This window comes from Aulonocara sp. 'chitande type north' Nkhata Bay, linkage group LG4 (assembly GCF_057382095.1).
Source record: "Aulonocara sp. 'chitande type north' Nkhata Bay isolate Kocher_YH1m ecotype deep benthic linkage group LG4, A_spYH_male_GT1.1, whole genome shotgun sequence".
In the NCBI taxonomy this organism is placed as follows: domain Eukaryota; kingdom Metazoa; phylum Chordata; class Actinopteri; order Cichliformes; family Cichlidae; genus Aulonocara; species Aulonocara sp. 'chitande type north' Nkhata Bay.
The window spans coordinates 21,849,329-21,870,530 of NC_141347.1; the positions used below are offsets into that span (position 1 = coordinate 21,849,329).

The 21,202-nt window shown below is 40.3% G+C and overlaps 1 protein-coding gene across 4 annotated transcripts in view; it reads right to left on the reverse strand.

The window, feature by feature from the left end:
- Positions 1-17,913, reverse strand: part of arhgap17b (Rho GTPase activating protein 17b) — a 24,953-nt gene extending 7,040 nt beyond the window's left edge. For 2 of the 4 annotated variants that reach the window (XM_086289126.1, XM_086289127.1), the window contains exons 1-13: positions 17,515-17,913; positions 12,971-13,010; positions 4,826-4,930; positions 4,011-4,087; positions 3,670-3,781; positions 3,305-3,381; positions 3,077-3,179; positions 2,778-2,846; positions 2,548-2,629; positions 1,873-2,000; positions 1,180-1,291; positions 1,013-1,094; positions 814-894 (exon numbers count right to left, since the gene is read on the reverse strand). In XM_086289126.1, the coding sequence (XP_086145252.1) occupies positions 814-894; positions 1,013-1,094; positions 1,180-1,291; positions 1,873-2,000; positions 2,548-2,629; positions 2,778-2,846; positions 3,077-3,179; positions 3,305-3,381; positions 3,670-3,781; positions 4,011-4,087; positions 4,826-4,930; positions 12,971-13,010; positions 17,515-17,567 (1,121 nt within the window). In that variant the 5' untranslated portion in view covers positions 17,568-17,913. The remainder of the gene's footprint in view (positions 1-813; positions 895-1,012; positions 1,095-1,179; positions 1,292-1,872; positions 2,001-2,547; positions 2,630-2,777; positions 2,847-3,076; positions 3,180-3,304; positions 3,382-3,669; positions 3,782-4,010; positions 4,088-4,825; positions 4,931-12,970; positions 13,011-17,514) is intronic. The other 2 variants (XM_086289125.1, XM_086289128.1) reach the window with 2 other exon arrangements.
- Between the last annotated feature and the right edge of the window lie 3,289 nt (positions 17,914-21,202).

Consider the following 21,202-nt stretch of genomic DNA (forward strand, 5'->3'; position numbering starts at 1 on the left):
TCCCATTCATTTGATTCACCTTCTGTCCATTAAAGTCTCATCAGAAATGGTCTCAGTGGAAGTGGGGTGGGTTTCAAGAAGCTTAAAGAAGGCAAACTGGAGGAATATGTGGAGGTATGCCAAATTATACAAGAAATTCACTTAAAAATCCACTGCAAAATCTGTTGTGGTTTGGGGCCCCGCATTTTAGCCTGTGGTGTTTGAGATCTTGCCAAAATTGAATTATGAATACAAAAAAAAAAAAAAAAAAAAAAAAAAAAAAAAGCACTGTCAGATTTGATCCAACATGCAATACCATCTGAAAAGTGCCCAAATGCCAACGGCTTCATTTTTCCGTATAACAATCATCTCAAACCTGCTGCCAATGCAGGAAAACCACACCTGGATAGAACAAACACAGTGTAACTATGGACTGATCTCTCCAGAGCCTGGACCTCAACACAGACATCATGTTGACAGAACAGAACAAAAGGCAGCCAGCATCAAAAGAAGAGCTTTGAATGTCCTTCAAGAAGTATTCCTGAAGACTACTTAATGGCAAAAAAAAGAACTCTCAGAGAGCACAGACTGAACTGTTCAAGAATAATGATGATATCTTTATCTTTTGCTAATTACAGCTCCAATTTTCCATTTTTCTGGCAATATATAAAGAAATGAGGGATGGCTCAAAATCTGGTGAATTCCTCACATGAATAAACATGTACAAAAAAGGTTACATTTAAAAAACAAACCAAAAAAAACAGCGTTATTTAAAAAAAATAATAATAAGGCTGGCATAAATGATAGTAATTAAAAGAGAGTAATATAGAGTACCTGAAGTTGGCTTTGTGGGCCTTTGGCAAATGGTCACATGTCACCCACAAGGCCTGAAGTCTTTTGTCAGAGTCTAAGGTACTGAAACATTAACAACATTTACTGCAAACATACTTCACATGTATCTAAAGTTTATTAGTGCTGCACAAGTGTTTTACAGGACATTACAGGAGTCGTGTCTTTGTGTGCAGTGTCTTACTTGGAGGCCTGTATCCACTCATCATAAAGGCTAAATGTCATTAGAGGTTCAGGAAGTTCCCTGAGGTAGGACTTGAGAGCTCCTGTGTATCAAAAACAAAATATATGCCATGAGACAAAAACCTGGAGCTGATGTTTTTACTTTCTGTGGATTTGTAGAAGTAGTACCAGCCACGGCATGGGGATCAGAGTAGAAGCCCTCGAGCTGTGAGGTGGAGCAGTCCAGCGCTGCTTTCAACTTTTTCAATTTTGAAGCTCCAGCAGCAATTCTAAATAGACCCTGAAAAGAAAATAAGGGAGAGCAAGGTCACAGCAGTGCCTGGTTACAGGAGGCTGTTTCTCTCCTAAAATTAAAGAAGTGAGTCTGGGTTGGTAACACAAAAGAAGAAGTAATGCAATCGAGTACTGAATGTCTGCAAAAGTAAAGAGAAATGCTTTTGCTACCAACAGAGATGTGACTCTTTCAGGATGAGCACCAGACGGATGCACAGCAAGAAGAGGTTTGTTTCCATTTAGAAATGTCTTGAATCGTACTTCATGGGGAGTCTAGTGATACAGTTTCATTTCAAGAGTGCAACAGCGATCATACTAATGGGTAACAGATGCCTGTGTGTGCACACACACAGAGGTTTTATTCCCACAGGACAAAGACTGGCTAACCTCAAGTTGGCTGCAGATGTTTCCAGACTTTACATGCCATCATTTTTAAAACGCAGTCCACATGACCCACATGTCCTTCCAGTTCAAACACACAGGAGGTTTATGGGTACAAATTTAATCCAAATTCTGGTCAATTAACCCTCAACTTTGCCCTACTTTAGCAAAGTCTCCAATTTTCTTCTTCCATCTCTCCATCCGTACCTCCTCCTTCATGCCGGTCTCAAGCAGCATCATGACGCAGGCCTCAATCGGCAGAGCGATCTCACGGTTGGTCCTTTTCAGATGCTCCTCCAGCGCCGTGCCAAATGCCGGCTTCTCTATCCAGGAGTCTAGGTGAGACAAGCATCGGCAATGTTCTGCGTTGGCACTCGTTTCACTAACTGTCTGCAGTTAACTTCATGGCTTTCAACAATTTTTATATAGTTCTACAGCTGACAACAGAAATACCACATTCTTTATTTAGACTTTTAAATGAAGTCTTTGCAGGTATGTTTGTGTGATACGATTGCTCTTTTGTCATGTGCATGAAAACATGTAAAAAGCCAACTTGAAATCCAGTTATCCTGGCTTTCATCTGGATAAATCTGGGCCAAACAAATAAATCTATAATCAGATTACATCAGAAAGCTGATTCTAAGGTTCATATAAACACACTTAAAAAAAACAACCCCAAAAAACCCTCTAATGTGACGATGTAATTGTAGTGAGTCGTTTCACTATGTTGCAGTCCTTTGTGAGAACTGTTAAGCAGGATGACAAGCCACTCTTTATTTCTCTAACCCTAAACCAGCAGATCAGCAACAAAAAGAAGAAGCAAAGTTTAAGTGTTTATGTTATTTACATGTTTAATAATATGTTTTGTGTCTTATTGTTCACCTTGCTGTGTCTGGATGGTGGGTATAACTACTTCCAGAGCTGCCAGAGACCTCCTGTGGTACTCTGCCTGGGTCTCTAATAACTGTTATACAGAAACACACACACAAAATCACATACACCAAATCTAATGTGAACATAGTACTTGGTTATCACACATCGCCTAGTAACTGTGTTACAGTGGAACGTTCCATATTTGCATTTCCATTACCAGTAAACTGAGGTGCACTCACCATCACATAATAGCGTGCATAGTCTCCCTCTTTAGAAGCAAAGTTGTACAAGTCTGCAGAGAGCTGGTCCTGCATGAAATGACAAAAGAATGACGTGTATGGTAAACAATGAGAAACTGTTCACGAAGACATGGATATGACAAAGCTACGAGCTTTAATTACTCGGTCCAAAAATGTGCATAGCATCAGTGTCCTGATTTAGTCCCCCTTATAAAGCCTTCTTTGTTCAGCCAGTTCATCAAATATGATCCTAACCTTATGCAGCAAGGCTCATGGGAAAGAGTCGACATGAAATCTACCTTGCATATTTCTACTTTATTGAGTGCCTCATCCATCTCGTCTTTGAGCGAGTCAACTTTAGCTGCCATGGCTGGATTGGTGGACTTGGTCGCCTGTAACCACCTGCAGAACAAAGGATTATTTAAGTAACCATGTTAGTGGAAACATTTGAAAGATTGGAGCCATACAAAGACTATTAATTAAAAAAAATTTTTTAAAAATTGTTATCAGGCTGTGTGGAAATGTACCGTGTTTTAGCAGAGTCATAATCGAGAACCAGCTTAGCAAGTTGCTTTCTCTGTTTCAGTATGTTGGGAATCTCTACCTGTGAGAGAAACAAGAGGAACCATGAGAACGACATGACTACACATGCACTGCAAAAGGTATAATGAGCACTTTTGAGCAATTTTCCTGTGAGAACCTTGTGTCAATTTTAAAGATACAGAATAGCAATGAACCCAAAACAGTGCTAAAGGCATCGTTGAATTTGGTACAAACACAAAGTTCAGCTTGATGTCTCTGCTGCTGGGTCTTTGTTTTTAAAATATAGTGCATGATTTTAAAGGGATTAAAAGGAAGAAGCCAATCAATGGTTGTATGCATGAGCTTTTACCTCTGCCAGCTGGTTGAGAGGATCCAGAATGTCTTTCTCCATCTGCATTTCATGCTGCAGCAGCTCAAAAGCCAACTTGCCCTCGGCTTCGCCACACACATCCATCATCTTGCTGTTCACGTGCACAGAGACATATATGCAAATATCCCAGTTATCACTACTTTTCCTCACAGCGAGTAAAACATATGTAAAGAGCTTCAGCTAGATCCCACATCCCATTTTTATTTAAATACTTTTACACTGATCTTGATAAACACTTACTTGTTCACCAATTTTTCCCATTTAAAGGTGATATTTTCAACTTAAACGATGCTGAAACTGGTCTTTCGATGGAAACTCACCCAATCATACTCTCTTCTCCAAGCTGACTGCCGCCCTCCTGCATGGTCTGGGACAGCCCGGTCAAGGGCAGCTTTTTCTACGAGAGAGAAAGAGAGAGAGAAAGAAAGAAAGAAAGCAGCTCAGTCTACTTAATAACGTTCACTTCATTGACATGTTTTCTTTTCTGATTTGGATCAGACTCAAATTAGTTGCACAAACACCAAAATACCAAATACGTCATATATTTAACTTAAATATGAATTTGCGAAAAGGGGGATATAAAGGCAGGTCTTACAGCATCAAGGAAACATGTAGACAACCCCCTCCCCAATTCAGCTTAGCTTCAGCTCATTTTTTTTCTCCCCTTCATTATCTATACCCTGCCTGCTGTGGCTCTACCCAACAGTTTAAGGACAACTGATCCAACCACGTTGGCTTATCTGTTAATTTCACTTTGCCTGCAGGAGTGCCAAACACTGCACCATCAAGATGACTTAATTTAGAAAAGTAATCAAAGTATGACAACGTAACAGGGATTCCTTCAGAGTTGCGTCAGTTTTATTGGCCTTTGGGCTGGGTCTGCTAAATGGTGATAGTGAAGCTGGAAGGAGAGTCTCTGTCATATCTATGTGTTACATAAGAAAAACACATGATAGCAGGGCCCTAGTTCAGAATGGCTGTCACAGTGATTCATCCTAATTATGCTCTTGTAAATGAAGCCATATCCAAAGTGTGGCATGTTGCTAACATGATGGGATGAAAAAGTGAAAATGAAAAAGCTAAATGATGGAATGAATCTGACAGAGAAAAAAAAAAAAGAAAAGGTGCCTCTTACATGTCTCTTCTCTGTGTCTGTGCCCAGCTGACCTTGCAGACAGGAAACCAGCCTCTTGTGCGTGTTGTGAGACACCAAACGAACCAGCTCCAGCCGCCTCTCGATCTGTGGGCACACACAAAAAATTAGAACAAGCAAAACAGGTCTACCGTGGAAGAGATCAGCTAACTGATTTAAACAAGGATGAAGGAAATAAGTGTAATGGACCGTTTAACCTTCCTGTTCAGCAGAAACAACACAGGTGAGGGCTACAAATCAAAATACAGATGCTGCACATGCACACATTCATCTCGCATATTTCCCACCCTGCTAGTGTTTTTGAAATATGACGGCAGTTGTAGGTTGTTTGTCCAATTCTGTTACATGGCGTGCAGCTCTGACAGCCAGATGGAAGGAATCAGAGTCAAGAGCAAGTCTTTACCGACAACAGGAAGCGAGAGATGCTATCAAAGAAAGCAGATGCATCAGTCTAACTGCAGGCCTGAGCTACTGGTAATGGAGGGCATCAAGCACACTTTCCCAGTGGTTTTCGATGTCTTTGTTTCTCTTTCACTCACATTTCCATGACCCCCTATAGCATGCTATACGTTTTGTAGCTTGACAAAACGGTTTAATTTTAAGAGGCTTGAAGCCAGCAACAACAATTCCACATTCTGCCCTCGTTTGCTGTCTGCTCCCAACTGATTTGACTAATTTTCTCTACGGTGGCCCTGAGTGCACAGGACACAAGTGAGCCAAGAAAAACACAATCACCAAATACGACAGCATGTGCAACATTTGGATAAAAATGCTGAAAATTAAGACAACAGTGATCTGCAACTGCAAAGAACATAGCAGGATAACCAACACATATTTACACTTTGAGTTGACAGTAATCTTGTATTTTATTGCTTCATTTTTCCAGCACCAGGGTGGGACTGTGGCCTTTGGTAACTGAGTCACCAAGAAAAAACTATCATGTCCCACAAATCAGGTTGAGAGTTCCTCTGTAGCCAGACACTTTATATCGATGGACTGATGGAGACTGTGGTTTGTGGGTATCGAGGCTGTCAGGTCACTTGGTGAAGACCTTACAAAAAAAATACACTTTTGAAGTTGTATTTGGGCGTGGCAAGACCCAAATATGATACGCTAGATTTTCTTATGCTGTATATTTTCTTATGCTGTATATTTTCTTGTGCCTTTTTCCTATTAGTATTTGGTTTTGGTCTTGTCAGCGTTACTGAGCGATGACCTCGAGTCTAAAAATGGGGCGGCCTGTGATCGAGTGTGAACCAGATGGGATGCAAATTAGCGCCTCCAAGTCTGTTGGTTCTCAGCTGGCAAAGGATAGAGTGATCGCTCCAAGTGGAGGAGTTTATTTATCTTGGGGTCTTGTTAAGACTTGTTCAGTTGCAGTGATACAGATGCCGTACCTGTCTGTTGTGGTGAAGAGAGAGTCCCAGCTGATTTATTGATCGATCAATGTTCACACCTTCACCTATTGTCACATACTCTGGGAAATGACCAAGAATCTTACTTGATTGTGGATACAAGTGGCGGAAATGAGTTTCCACTGAAGGGTGGCCGGGCTCACTCCAACTTGCGAATTATATTTCTGCGCCAGATCTATGTCGAAACTTACACCACAACCAGAACCCCATTTTAGCCCTACGCCACAACCTTCTAAGTAACCTTATGTGCCCATCCCGAGAACTGTGACTACGCATCGGCTCGACACACTCCACAAAACACTTGGGTTGCGTGGAATGTTGCCGTGTGGGGATAAAAGGAGTTTTTTGTTACTACACAAGTTAGGACGCAAATTTCCCACAGAAGTCTAAATAAAGCTTTATAGATGAGGTGAGAAGTTCAGAGTAGAAAAGGAGACAGCTAAAGTAGTTCAGGCATCTGACCAGGATGTCTCCTGGGTGAGGTGTTCCAGGCATGTCCCACTGGGAAGAACCAGGACACAGCGGAGAGATTACATCTCTCGGTTGGCTTGGGAACGCCTTGGTATCCCCCGTGTAGAGGTTAGGACGTAAATCTCCCACAGACAAATACACATTTGCATTCAATACATTTTCTGGAAAATCTGCTTAGAAACTTGTAGTGGATACAATTTTATTATTACAGTTACTATTACAATTACTATTATTAGTGATTAACAAACATAAAAGGAGAACTTTACAAATCTTGGTATAGATAACTGGCCCAATAACTCTCTACTGTCAGACTGTCCTCAAATGCACCACCAGTGCAGAGTTTCAGGTACCTATAGTGACGTTGTGAGAATTACTGTGCTCTGCTGAGTTTTTAGTTCCTGACTCTTCCAGATGTGGGTTTGAAAAGTCTGCTAAAGATGGCAATTATAGAGAGAATTTACTCTGTAAATGATCAGCAGTTATGTGAAGTAAAAAAAAAAAAAAAAATCTGCTGAAGCTTGCATAATCACCAACATGGTCTGCCATAAGTATCCACTTCCTCTTCCTGTTTCAGTATAAACATTTAACTGCAGCGCTAGATCTGAGAGCTGCTCATTTGCTGTCTGATCCCATCTTCTTCCTTCGTTTTCATCCTCCCAAATTCACTGATCTCCTTGCCCTGTTTGAGTCTCTCCCATACACTCGTACAGCTTTACTCCACCCTCCCTTTACTCTGCTCCTCCTTTCCTGCAGCTGTTGCAGCATGCCAAACCACATCTGGACTTGGCTTCCTTGCCTGGATCCAATTGATTCACTCACTATTCAGCTGATTCCAGTTCAATTGCATCCAGACTTCCAACACTTTTGGCCAGAAAGGAAGAAAAAGACCTGAGTGACTGCAAAGTGGGCGGTATTGTGGACTGAAAAGACTGGATAATCACAGTACTAGTGTTATTAGAGCATTTGGTTCTATTTATCGACTTCTTTTTTGTGAGAGCACACCAAAATAAACTGGGGACAGACTTCAAGATATTCTACAAGCTTGTCTATAAAATACTTTGTCATAAACTGCAAAGTGTTTTTTCACAAAAACCCCACAAACTTTTCTTTTGCTTGATCAGAACTAGAGATGGCAGAATACCACTTTTTTTTTTATGTCCGATACCGATATGAATCCGATAGTGTGTTTTTTAATCACTAAAACTGTGTTTTTTAATATCTTGCTGCTTTTTGTATAAGTTCATACTCAAGTTAAACAAAACCCCCAAAAAACACTAAAGCTATTCTGTTATACCTGTATGCAAAAAATACACTGCACCCAAAATATTTCATAGTTCAGCAATACTGATCAATCTAATAAACTTAAACCTACTCAGTCCTTCCTATTCTGGTATTTTAAAGAGTAAGCAACCTAAACAATAGGGTTCTAAAACTCCTAGCAAAGAAAAAAATAAAATAAAATAATAATATAGGGAACCACCCACCCTCCACCTCATGTTGCTTAATTGACGTAATCAACTTTAATTTGATGCAGGTTGGGGGGAAAAATGCACAGAAATTAATTATTTTTCAAGAATAATTAAATAGATTCAATATCTTTCTTCAACAGAATTGCAGACTGCACAGATCGTACGTTCCCAAAGGATAAAGTACTATAGCTTACTAGGGTATATTAGACTTAATAGTTACTATATACAGTAATGGACTTCTATACATTTTACATCAGATTAAAACTTTGGGTGTAAGATTCGGCTAAACTTTGCTAGATCCGCCCCTGCACAGTTACCAGCCGTGAGCTACGTAGAAAAGGATCCTGCTGTAGAAAGTAATATTAAATAAATTCTAACAAGGTTATCAAGGTTAAACGTGCTGATGTTGTTAAGCCGCTGGTTTCCTTTTTCTGGCGCGAAGTGGGCGATAAACAAACAAGAGAGACGGACTCGCGACAGAAAAGCCGATCAGCTGATCATTGATCAGTTTCATGATTGAAGTAGCAGCAGGAGAGGGAGGGAGAAGAGGCACTCCTCCATATATCGGTTGTTAAGCTTAACGTGGGAATGCTTTACAAACATTCAGAGATGAACTTACACACTTGCTTTACTTCTCTCTGGGATAACTTCCTCGGAGATGAAATGCCGCATTGCTAGAGAGGCTACAAATACACACAGCCGCTCTATCACGTGACGCATACTGCTGCAACGTGCTACGGTTATGAGCCGAGTTATGCCATGTCGCAAGTTTTGTGAGGTGCTTTTTGATATTTAATGGATTGGATTACATTTTTTATTTCTCTCCGATATCCGATCCAGTAATTTACGTCAGTATCGGACCGATACCGATACGTAATATTGGATTGGTCCATCTCTAATCAGAACTGAGAGAATATGAGAGGAAGTTGCTAAGATTCCCTACAGCACAGAAAAGGCATCAAGGACAGCAGATATGGGATTTATTAATTCAGATATGATGGTGGTGGGTTGCAAATTGACTTACACAGTATATTGGAATTAAATGGAGGTTTCAGTAGCATGCCTAAGTCATCAAGTGGTAAAGTTGGAATTGTTGGAATTACAAAGGGGGACAAAGTGTTTTCATACAGCCCTCTGAAGTCTTTTTATAAATAAATGAGATGTGCATATCTTTAACTCTTTATAGTGGTAATACAGCAGAGACAACTATGTGCGGGCTGGAACCGTATTAAAATAATAAATGGTGTGGTAACAAAATCTAATAAGTTTGTCTCAGGGTTTAAACTTGTAGGATCATCAGGAAGAGCCACCATTAAGGAAACAGAGAGATTCCAAGTATAAGAGTTGGGAAAAAAAGAAAAAAAAAAAAGATAGGAACACTCCCTGATCATAGGCAGAAACAAGCCCACACACAGACAATTAACACAACAGAAATGAGCACTTCCACTCTCCAGTTACTTGCTGTCCAAAGGTTTACAGTCCTACAGTCTACTTGCCAACTTTTCCCCCCTAAACAGCAATGAAATCAGAATAGAGAGAGCTGACAACCTCTGACCTTCCATAACAAAAAAAAAAAAAAAAAAAAAAACATGGAACATTTAGTGAGTCACACAGGATGCAGTCATGTTTTCTGGATTGGACTGAATGGCTGGTTAACTGCCGGCTGGCAGGTGACGCTGTGGCTGACCTTGTTGGCAGGCCGGTTTACTATTCGACGGGCCGATGACTGAGCCGAATTGAGACTTTAATGCAAAAACAAAACAAAGTGTCATGTTTGACTGAAAGGAGTAGTCTCACAAGTTATGTGAGAAAAACGTGTCTGTCCTTTAAATGTGTCTGTAAGTAACTGGTTTTGTTTACATTAGACTGGAAATATGACAAAGTGGTAAGACAGTTTTCCTCCAGCATTTAGCTTGTGATGAAATAGTAAAGGAGTTGTTTAAAATTTAGTTTTTTTTTTTATCCCAAGATAAGACAACCGGCTGGAGAACTCTCTACAGAGACTCCTGAGTTTTGTTTTTCCTCACCAGCCGTTTCACTGGTAGCCACTTGCTTGTTACACATTATCAATTATCAGTCCATCATGCCCCCAATTTGGTACTTAGGCATGGGTCCAGCTCTAGCCTTGCTCACTAGTGTGAGATCAGGCAGCAGAGATACAATCCAGTCTGACAGCCGCCTCAACTCCCCCTCTGAAGCAGGACGTGTCCAAACAAGATGAATGCCTTAGCCAATGCAAACGACTATGGAAAAATGGAAAAGACTAGAAGTCATATAGAGTCAAATTTCAATTTGAACTTCTCAGGGAAGGCAATTGTGGAAGAGTGTGGGGAGGGGGAAAGGAAAACTTATTCTCTCTCTGTTCATGTTTGGAAAGAGGGGAAAAAAATAAAACTTTTCCAGGCAGTGTGATTAAATTACAATGGCGATACTGATTCACTGCTATGTGAATCAGTAGTGCAGCAGCTACACACTGTATGGAGATGACTAAACAGGCAGCAAATCTGAAAACAGATTCTTTGCGTGTATACGAGGTCTTCGTTATTTGCAAAAAAGAACAGATTCTGACATGAGTTTTCCACTATGCTCGTCGTTTGCCAATTACATTCCTTACTGAGAGCCGGAGCTTAAGGAATTCCCAACGCAGCAGAAAGCTCCCTTCACTCTGTTATTTGATGTCTTTGCCAATCATGGTTTATCCATAACAAAAACACCATCTTCCATCATAAGTGAGTTCTATGAGTGCACAGGGCACCCTAGGTCGCAGGTTGATGATCAATCAGAAATGCGTCTTATGCACTACTTTGTGTGAATGGGGTTCAGCGGTCAGCTGCTATCATAGAACTATGACTTCCTTGACTGAATGGGGGTTGGTGAGTCTTTTCCCCCATCAAGCCTTCATCTTTACCTTCTTCCACAAAAGTTGCTTTCTTCCCTGAACATGATTTATTCCTCTCAGTTTGTCATATTTATTCACACCATTTTCCCAACAGTGATCTCACAGTTTCACTAGCCAGAGCTTCCCCATCCCCCTCCGCCACACAGCGCTACAGTGGACATCAAGTATAATTTCAAGATAACAGAGAATCGCCAGAGCTTGCCTTGAGTGGAAAACCATAAGGCGCTTCTGCTGTGCCAAACCCTTGAGCTGGCTAGGCAATGCTGAATGAAAGACTAGCCAGTAAAGTTTTAATGGCAGCAGTTATACTCCGAGATTGCATACAGATTTGGCATCAACAAGGCGCAAAGGCACGATTGCTTTAACAGAACTTTTGCGAGGAGCTTGTAAGTCTTCTGATAACTTCCGTATTTTACTCTACCAGAAAATTATATCTAAACAAGCCGGTTTTACATGCAGACATAAAATAAGCTATGGTTAGGCAGTGAACAGGACATCTTTCATAGGTGGCAGATACCCAGTCCCAGTGTAAACATATTTTATCGTGTGCTCTGGGCAAAACCTGAACTGTTATAGGGGTTCAACAATAAAGTCCAGTGAGGCCCTGGAGTTTACTGGACTAACAGATTTGAGGAAAATTAAATGTGAAGTCATATTAAGAAACTGCCTTCAGAATGACATTTATTCTTCATGGTATACGTTTAACTAGGGGCTGGAAACATTTCTGAGAGATTTTGTTCCATATTTACATGATAGCATCACACAGTTTTGTCACATGTAAATCAATGATGCGAATCTCCTGTTTCACCACATCCCAAAGGTGCTTTATTGAATTGAGATCTGGTGACTGCATAATTCATTGTCATGTATAAGAAACTAGATGATTTAAGCTTTGTGACACAGCTATCCTGCTGTTATCCTGCTGGAAGCAGCCAACAGGACATGGATACGCTATGGTGTTACGCATATGGACATTACTAAGGGACTCAAAGCGTGCCAAGAAAATATCCTCCACACCATTACACCATCACCAGGAGCCTGAACTGTTAATACAAGGCAGGATGGATAGAGCCTCAGTTTCAGTTAGCTCATAGGAGGAGCGGCACACAAGTGTGGTTTGCTGCTGTAGCCCATTTGTTTCAAGGTTTGACGTTTTGTGTGTTGAGATGATTTTCTGCATAGCTTGGGCGTAATGAGTGGTTGAGTTAATGTTGCCTATGAAACATCATGCAGACAAATTCACTGCATTTAAGCACTGTTACATTTTTTCTAAATAAAGAAGGTTGCATTGACTTTCAGGTAGGCTTGGCAGCAAGGTTACTATAGTTACATATAACTAAACTAAAAATTTAAACTAGATGTGAAAACATGTTCATTTAGACTCTGGATGTTTACAGTACTATAGCACATTATGGATCAACACTAAAACTAATAAAAATTAAAGTAAAACTAAACATTTTCAAACTGATGAAAATGAAAACTAGAAAAAAAACTAATAAGAAAATACAAAACTATTATAAGTCTGCTTGGTAGCCATTTAACTGATGGACTAAAAAAAAAAAAAGCATTCAGTCGTGTCACATCCTGAAGGTGTTTTTGTACATGTGCATAAACTTGAGTTTGCTGAAATAAGCAGCTGCACCAGTATATAGGTCTCTTAAACCACAGATGTGAGAAAACTTTCTATGACATTTAGACTTTGTATTTATTCTTCTTCTACCCGGTTACCACCATTAAAAACAGCATTGTTCACATTTGAGGATAAATGCTTATCACCTGCCCACCCCTCATTAGACTGCCAAATGGAATTTTTTAAAGATAATAAAAACTATTGGACGTAAAGTCCCTTTAAATAAGAGAAGATAAGATTTACCTGCAGGAGGTCATCGCTCAGGACCTCAGTTTTTTCAGCCCTGTGAAGAGAAACAAAGGCCAGTGGTCAAAGACTGAGGACATACAGAACACACCCGTGTCCTACAGCAATACAGGTGAGACACGAAAAGCTTGCACAAGAGAGTTATTATTGCATTTTACGACTATCCGGCATTGCCTTCATTTTTTCCTCAGGCTTCACTGTAGTAAAAACAGGTGTACCTCCTTCACGCAGTGTCATTGCAGGCATGTTAACCTGACTGGCCTGTTATCAGCTGAGCTTGGGTTTTTCCTCTCCTTTTTCTCCTGGTGGTTTTGGTGAAATATGAGACTAGTGATGCTGACATTATATGCACTTGTACTTATTTATGTATAGTGCATTTATTGCTTTTTGTGTACAGCTCTCTATTGCTAAATAAACTCTGGGACTCTACAGACCACCAAAGTTGAGCACAATCTCCGGCACAACCAGTCTGCAGTTTGCACTCTGTGCTGTATGCCTGCAGTAAGTGAACAGAATAAGCTGAAATCTACAATCAGTTGTTATAATGATATACTTATTTGCTACTATTGGTACCCCCAGGCAGTGGATGGCAGCCCCTCCCCGAGCCTGGTTCTGCTGGAGGTTTCTTCTAGTTAAAAGAGAGTTCTTCCTTCCCACTGTCACCAAGAGTTTGTTCATAGAAGGTTGTGTGATTGTAGGGTCTTTATGTTGCACTATAAAACCACCTTGACTGGATTGTTTTTGTAAATTAGCACTATACAAATTAAAACTGAACTGGATTTGTACAACCATGTTGAACATCGATGCATAAATGTAATGCTGATCCCCCTCCTTGTCTAAAAAACACACTTCCCCAGGTGTCATCTGCACCGTGTTTGTTATGGCAACACGTAAAGGTGTGCCTTTTTCTATGAAGTGAGGAGGAAGTTGCCAGGTGGCCTGTTGATTTCTGAAACACACCAAATACATGCTGAACTGTCGTAGAGTCTGTGGAAAATATTATGGCACAACAGCTCTCCCACATTTCTAGGAAATGCTGACAAAAAGCCAAACCCTTTAAACATCAGCAACTGTTCTTTAGCCATTTGATTTACATCTCGCTCAGCTGGTGAGATTGTCAAAGGAGTGATTGGTTTCCCCGTCAATAAATCCATCAACACATACACAGATGTTGTGTATTTATGCACAAATCTCTGAAGGCCTGTCCCCACCCTCTAACAGCACCAGCCAAGAAACACACAGTAGATTTACACCTTGCAGGGGATAAAATAATCCGCTCACATGCAAGAATTATTACCCAATACTGACGTGGGACACAAAAATAAGATTTTCACATTACACTCTCAAAATGCAGTACAAGCTTACCTCACTCATGCCTGAAATACTCTCACTGTTTAGCGAAACTGCTTGTGGTGGCTGTCTGCTGTCTCGAGCTCAGATCACAAATAAGACCAATTCACATTGGTAAAACTTTGCAAAGCATAAAATGAATAAGTAATTTTTTGAATGATTCTGAAGACAACTTTTACTCTGAGCTGCTAATTATGCTGTTCAGTACTCCATATGCAGTCTCTCAGATATTAGTGCGAGAGTCTGTGGAAGATTAAAATGTGAGGCATTACAGTGGATCACAGCAGAAGAGTCCTGAGTTCAAACCCGAGTAAGCCCTTCTTGTGAGAAGTTTGCACGTTCTCCCTGTGCTTGTGTAGGAAGATTAGTCTATGGTAATGCCCAGGACCGTCTTGCAAAGCAGTGACTCTAGAATGAAGCTGTGTGAGTGAATGTGCTCAATAAGACCAGAAAAAGTACCTGATATATGCCTCTCCATTTTCCATTTAATTAAATATCTCTAGGGTCTGGATGATGGGACACACCTCAAGGTGTACTTGTCAAAGCATCCTAATGAGGATCAGTCTGAGATTTAAAACCAATGCAGTCAGGACATTTTGAAAAAGTGGGGACCTTTTGGTTAGTCCTTACATCTCATCTCTTTAAAGGCCTGCTTGAGGGTGAAGAACTGGTTTTAATGTTATATTTATGTTACGATTAGCGTGAGGGTCAGTCAGTGTCTTCACAAAGATATTTACGCAAATGTGTGCATTTTTCTTGCCAATTTATTCCACATAGTCAGCATCAGATGTCCTAGCTACAAAATGGTTTTACCCAAACAAAGAAGAAACTGATTTAAAATAGAATATAGACAAATGGATACAAGTCAGTGACTCCAATGTATTAAGTAAACAGAAACTGAAAACAAGCCATTTATTAACATAATGCAGCTAGAATACCTCCACATGGATCCATATGACGTCATTAAACATTAGGCTTTACAGGCTTGTCTCTGAAGGAAAAAGCTGCATGAGCAATCTTTAGATTCCTATCAACACGGAATTAGAATCGATTGAACTGGAGTGGAGTGCAGCTTGGCTCTAGCCAGAAGCTACTGTTCTTAAAAAAACCGACAGCTGGAGCCGGACCTTGGAAAAAAAAAAAAAAGGTGAAGGACAACTGTAACTGTAAAACATGCACCTGTAGGAAAACTGACCAAAACAAACACACAAAATCTTAAAAGCTGCTCGCAAAGATGGATCATATCATGTTTCACTGACTCAGTTTTGGTAAAGGACACTGTGTAAGCATGTCCTATAAAAACACGCTACCCTGCCATCTTCTACCGCAATGCAACTACATCTAAATTGAATCGCTTCCTCTTATTATTCACATGCAAATGAAATCTGGCTTCCTCTTTTATAAAAAACGACTTTGTGGCTGCATGGCGGCCCGAACCCTGCTATGCCTCTGCTGTCAACAGCTACATAAATGCTTACTCCACAAAAACTAAAAACCTGTGTGTGTGTGTGTGTCCAGCCTTTCCTGGGCCAAACAGAAAACCACAAATCATCACAAACTCTCACGCGGGTGGACACAGATTTACTGGTTTATGATCTAGATCTTCACAGCCAGCTTAATTTCAATTCTGTCAAATTGTATTTGGAGCATTTATTAGCAGGAAAACCTTTTTTTGTTTTACCCCCGAGCTCGAGACAGAGATCTAATCTAGACCTTTATAACTTCACTTGATGGATTATGATGTGTGATCATGTGTAGCATAAAGACTGGGGTGGGTGGGGGGGGGGGTGTAACATTTAACCTTAATTTAACTTGAGTGCTTTCTGTGATTTTTTTTTTTTTATTTTGTTTATTTTCTAGCTCCCACCCACTCTTATTTAAGCTGTGGTATTAATGGCACCCGAGGATTTCTTGCATGTTAAACTCGCCCAGCAGTAATCCAGAGTGGGTGTGGGCAAGCAAACTATTTTGCCTTTCAGTATGCAAGCTGTCATCCTGCCTTCTCAGTTGAGTTTTACTGCTCTTACACAACAACATGTGGAGTCATGTATGCAAGGAATCCAAGGCCAGCACCTGCAGGGTATCACTTGGAAACTAATCGACAGCAGTCTGGTTAATTAATACAGCAACAAATGGAGACACTGAATCAGAGACGCAGGAAGAAGGATGGTATACGTAGTTTGCCCTATCAACACCCATCAGGTAACATGCGTGTGAGCACATCCTACCCTGTAACTGAACATATACCTGCACATGTGAGTACATAGTGCAGTAAAAGGTGGGGTCATTCTTGGGTCCACAGAAGGGCAAGGGGGACTGTTGACAGACTTAATTAAATAGGTGTTGATGACAAAAGTGAATTCAGAATCGAGGCCTCCTTCAAGTACACTAAAAGAGTGCAATATAGAGAGCAAATAGAAATATTTGTATTTATCTATTTAGCATATATTTAAGTCTCTCCATCCCTTACAGTGATGCCTCTTTATTAATATTTGCCACTGTTGTTTTATTGTTTGCGGTTTGTATGTTTTGATAGTATCACATGCATCCTAAGCAGGGCTTCTCTATTTAAAGAAAGACATACTTTCATTGCCTCCATTTGAGCCATTAATTTATTAAAGGCAATAGCTGTGATAGTACATGAACTGTTACAGCAGATTAGATGAGAGCCGTTTGTTCTCATCTAAAATTGGTTTTATGTTCAATAGATTATACAATCTAAAAGAACATTTGATTATAAGGTTATTAATAAGGATTTTAAAAAAATCTGTTGTAGCCATTTATCCATTGAATCCACTTACTTAATGCTAGTAAATTTAAATGTTTTCCCAAAGTTACAGCCACATACTTTTAAACCAAATCTGGAAAATCTACTTTTCAAACTTCTTGTATTTTTTGAAACAAACAAACAAACAAACAAACAAACAAACAAACAAACAAACAAACAAACAAACAAACAAAACATTGTTCTGGTATCTGGACAAGCTTTGTGTGCTTCTGACACAATTTCACTGCAATCTAAACCTTTAGAAATTCTCCAGATTTTTTTAATCACACAAAATCGTGGTCAGCCCCTCCGACACCGCCCACAATAAAAATCAGCCAGATGACAACAGGGAGACATAAATTAGAAGCGCTGGCCTAACACAATAATGTATGACATCACGTTGCAACAATGTTATGTAGCCTACCTTCCAACAGTCTGGTTGGCAAGTTGCTTCATACGATTAAACTGCTTCTTCATGTTGCAAGTCTCGTGAGCTTCTTCCTACAAGTCCGTAAAAAGTTTGCGGCACCAACGAACGCTGTCGATCATCCACCGAAAAAAAAAAGAAAAAAAAAGTTGCGCTACGTCGCAGCCATTGTGCTACCAAGACCTGACTTCCGACCGCTTTTAGTCACAAAAACTGAACAGTTTTCCTGGTTGAACCCGGTGACATCGGCCGTTACCGTTAAGACGCGCAGGGAAGTGAGCAGAAACAGCGGCGGACGACCTTCAGGGTCCCCATTGCCAAGAATGTCAGCGCTCCTGTTAGACTGGCTGATTTCTCTACTACAGCTGTGATAGGAAGGAGGAAGTGCTTTTACTTCCCGCACTGGAAGCCGCATGGGCCCCGTGGTGACATGTGATACCTTAACATGAAAAAAAAAAGACTTTGGTCATTGCAAAGTCACATGTTTTAACGTGGGGATGAATTCTTCAGAATAAATATCAGAGTTTTAAATCGGGGGTGATTGTCAAGTAATGACAAATCAGAGAAACGTGACAGAAACTCATAAATGCAGTAGTATGTATTGTAGTGTGGTGCCAAAATATATTTTTTTAAAAACGTGGTTGTGATGCACGTGAAAGCCATTAAGAATTAATTAACAATAGCAGAAAATTATACAACTTTAACCGCTGCTTCTGGATCAGTCCGGGTCACTGCTCACCCGGATTGTGACTAACTGTCTGATTTCAGATCAGTTCGTCACCAACCAGCACAGAGTTTTCCGGAGTGATCTGCCGCCACCTTGTGCCTGTCACGCAAAGGCTTTGTTCAGCAGTTCTTCACCGATCAGTTTCATTATTAGACTCATATGGGCACGACTGCCTGTCTGGGTGTTGGGGGATTAATGTGAATGAATGGTAGTCAAGGCGGTTGTAATTCTCCCAGGTATAACCTTGTTAAAGAGCTCATAACTCTCTTAGCACCACCCCACCTTGATTATATTAGAAGGGCTGTTGATGGTCATTCCTGCTTGAGGAGCAATCATTTTACGGGAACTGTAGACCCTGTTTGTCACAGCAATGACTGGTAGGGACTATATGATCCCAATAAATTACAGCAAGCACGCAATCATTCCTGTGTGCCCTGAGCTGAAAACTTGTCAAACTCTGTTAAAGGTACTTTAAATGTGGTCATCTGCTGTTAAAGAACAACTAGTGCCATAAATAGTTTCTATGTATAAACTGTGATGTACTGCTGTGGGGAAAATGACCTTTTTTAAAATCAGTTACTGGACTAAATTATCTTTAATTAATTATTCTGTGGGGTTTATTCTTGTAAACCTGCCCTTTCACTTTTGCTACTATCCTTCTACCACAATTCATCCTCACAAATCATCACCATCCTACCTGCACTCTTTTCTTCTGTCTTTGCTTTGGATGGTTGATTCCAGGTATTTAAACTCATTTACCTTCACTGTCTGCCTTTCACGCACACACACACACACGCACACATGTATTCTTTCCATCTCACTTTTGCTGACATGCAGGCTGACACCTATCCTATAAATACAAATAGTTCTAATAATTGTAATAAACTATAAGAAACCTTAAGAAACTGCAAACTACTCAGCATTACTGTTTGAGTTGCTTTTCCTGTTGCCATGTGCACAATAGCTTCAGTTCTCCTCTGTGACACAGGAACTTTTTCATCTTAATGAATGACTGAGCTGTGCCGTGTCATGAAATTTAAGTGAACTTAAGTGATCCAAGGTAAACACTGTGCTCTGAGAAGACACGTAAGAAATTTGACCTTCAGGGGGAAAGAAAAACAGACAAGTCTGAACTTTTCATTTTCAGGTAATACGTCATCTCTGCATTCAGTGCCCTTACACCCTGCTTTGTCCTAATCTTCCCCTGTCATGAAAAAAAGGTAATAAAGAAACCTAATCAGCAAATACATTACACATTTACCTTAGCGAGTGCTCTCTCGCAATGTCAGGGCATGTTGTAAATATGCCTTCTTGCCGACATATTTATAGAAAAAAAAGTCAGTTAAGCATCATTGCCAGATAATCTGACAAAGACAAAAGGAAAAGAACAAAAAAGGACACAAGAAAAAAAAGTAGAAAGTTCATTATGAGTAAAAAAAAAAGCCAAACAAGTAACACTGGTAGTTTTATGACTAACACTAAATGTGATGACAGAGACTGGGCAAAACAACTTTTCTTTCCTATACAATAAAATTAGACGTCTTTCACATTAGTAAAGGTGTGTGTGTTTGTGTAAAGTTTTTGCATTCTCTCACTGGCAGTGTTGGAGACAAAACAGTACAACGCTTCACACTGCAGTAGGTTTAATTTCAAATCAGAGTTACAGCTGATGATGGAACTCAGTTCACCAGCCTCTTCTTCAAATACAAAGAAAAACATGTTGTTTATCTGGAGATTAGGTTGGTATTTGTGTGTTAGACTGTATCTGCAATTTTATTTCAGCTTCAAATTACCAAGAGCGCGATAGAAAGTAATGTTCAACCAGATGCTGGAATGATGGCAATAAGACACAACTTTATAAAAGCTCTCAGACTGATGCCCTTTGTATTTTTTTTATTAAAGCTTTGGTCAGAATTTGATTATTTCAAACACAAATGCTGCCCATTTTCAAAAGGAGACCAAATAGCGATCTTTTCAGAGCGAAGAAACATCTCTGCTTCAGCTTTGTGTTGCTGCTACCCATGTCCCAGGTCTCTATAGCGGGAGCGGTGAATGCCTGCTCGGCATTGGAGGGTATCATGCTGTTTCCATATTGTACCCCTGGGCCTCCCCACAGCAGTGGCCCACATGGGAAAGCAGACCAGGCGGTGGGATAAACCAATTACCCCCCAGTCTGGGTGGACTCCTGCCGGCGCACCATGCAGCAGCTCCGGGCCGAGCCCTCCTAGGCTCGATCCCCATGAGAGCCTGCTGGAATTCCCAGAGATGAGAATAGTGTGGTCTCAAAGGCCTGCAGAGAGACTATATTTTGCTTGGAAATTTGACATGGTGGCCTCCTGGGACAAAGCTGAAGGAGGAGACTTCAAACTGTGCTTCCGTAGGATTAAAAAAAAACATTTGTGGAAGCCTTCATTTTTGTGGACCATTCATCAACATTAGGCACTTTTAGACCTTTATCCACTTCTTATACTCACAGATATCTCTGCAGAGACACATGCGAAGAAAATGGGCTTTTTTCTAAAACTCTGATCTCCAGAAATATTACCCATCTGCTAGAACTATAATAAAATATGCACATAACAAATTATATTTTCTACAGGTAATTACAAATTAACTTTTACTAAATGAGCACATTTTGGGTCTATATGCTGCTGTGCCTTGGCAGAAGCAAATATGAATACTAACAGGAATGATGGAGAAAAATCTAAACTAGAATATGAAACTGAGCCTAAATGTGCAAGAAGAGAAAATATTTATGGAGTTAAAGAAAACAGAGGGCTCTCCTCTCCTCTGACTTCTTGCATTCATGAGCCCTGATGGTTTCTAGATGACAGCAGCCGTGACAATGGTCATTATGTCTGCCAGAGGCCTAGTCGCCGCAGGGCCATTGTGTGTGCCCCATTCACCACACAGTCATTTACACTTTCATTGGCAGCTATTTAGTCCTCATAAAACGTT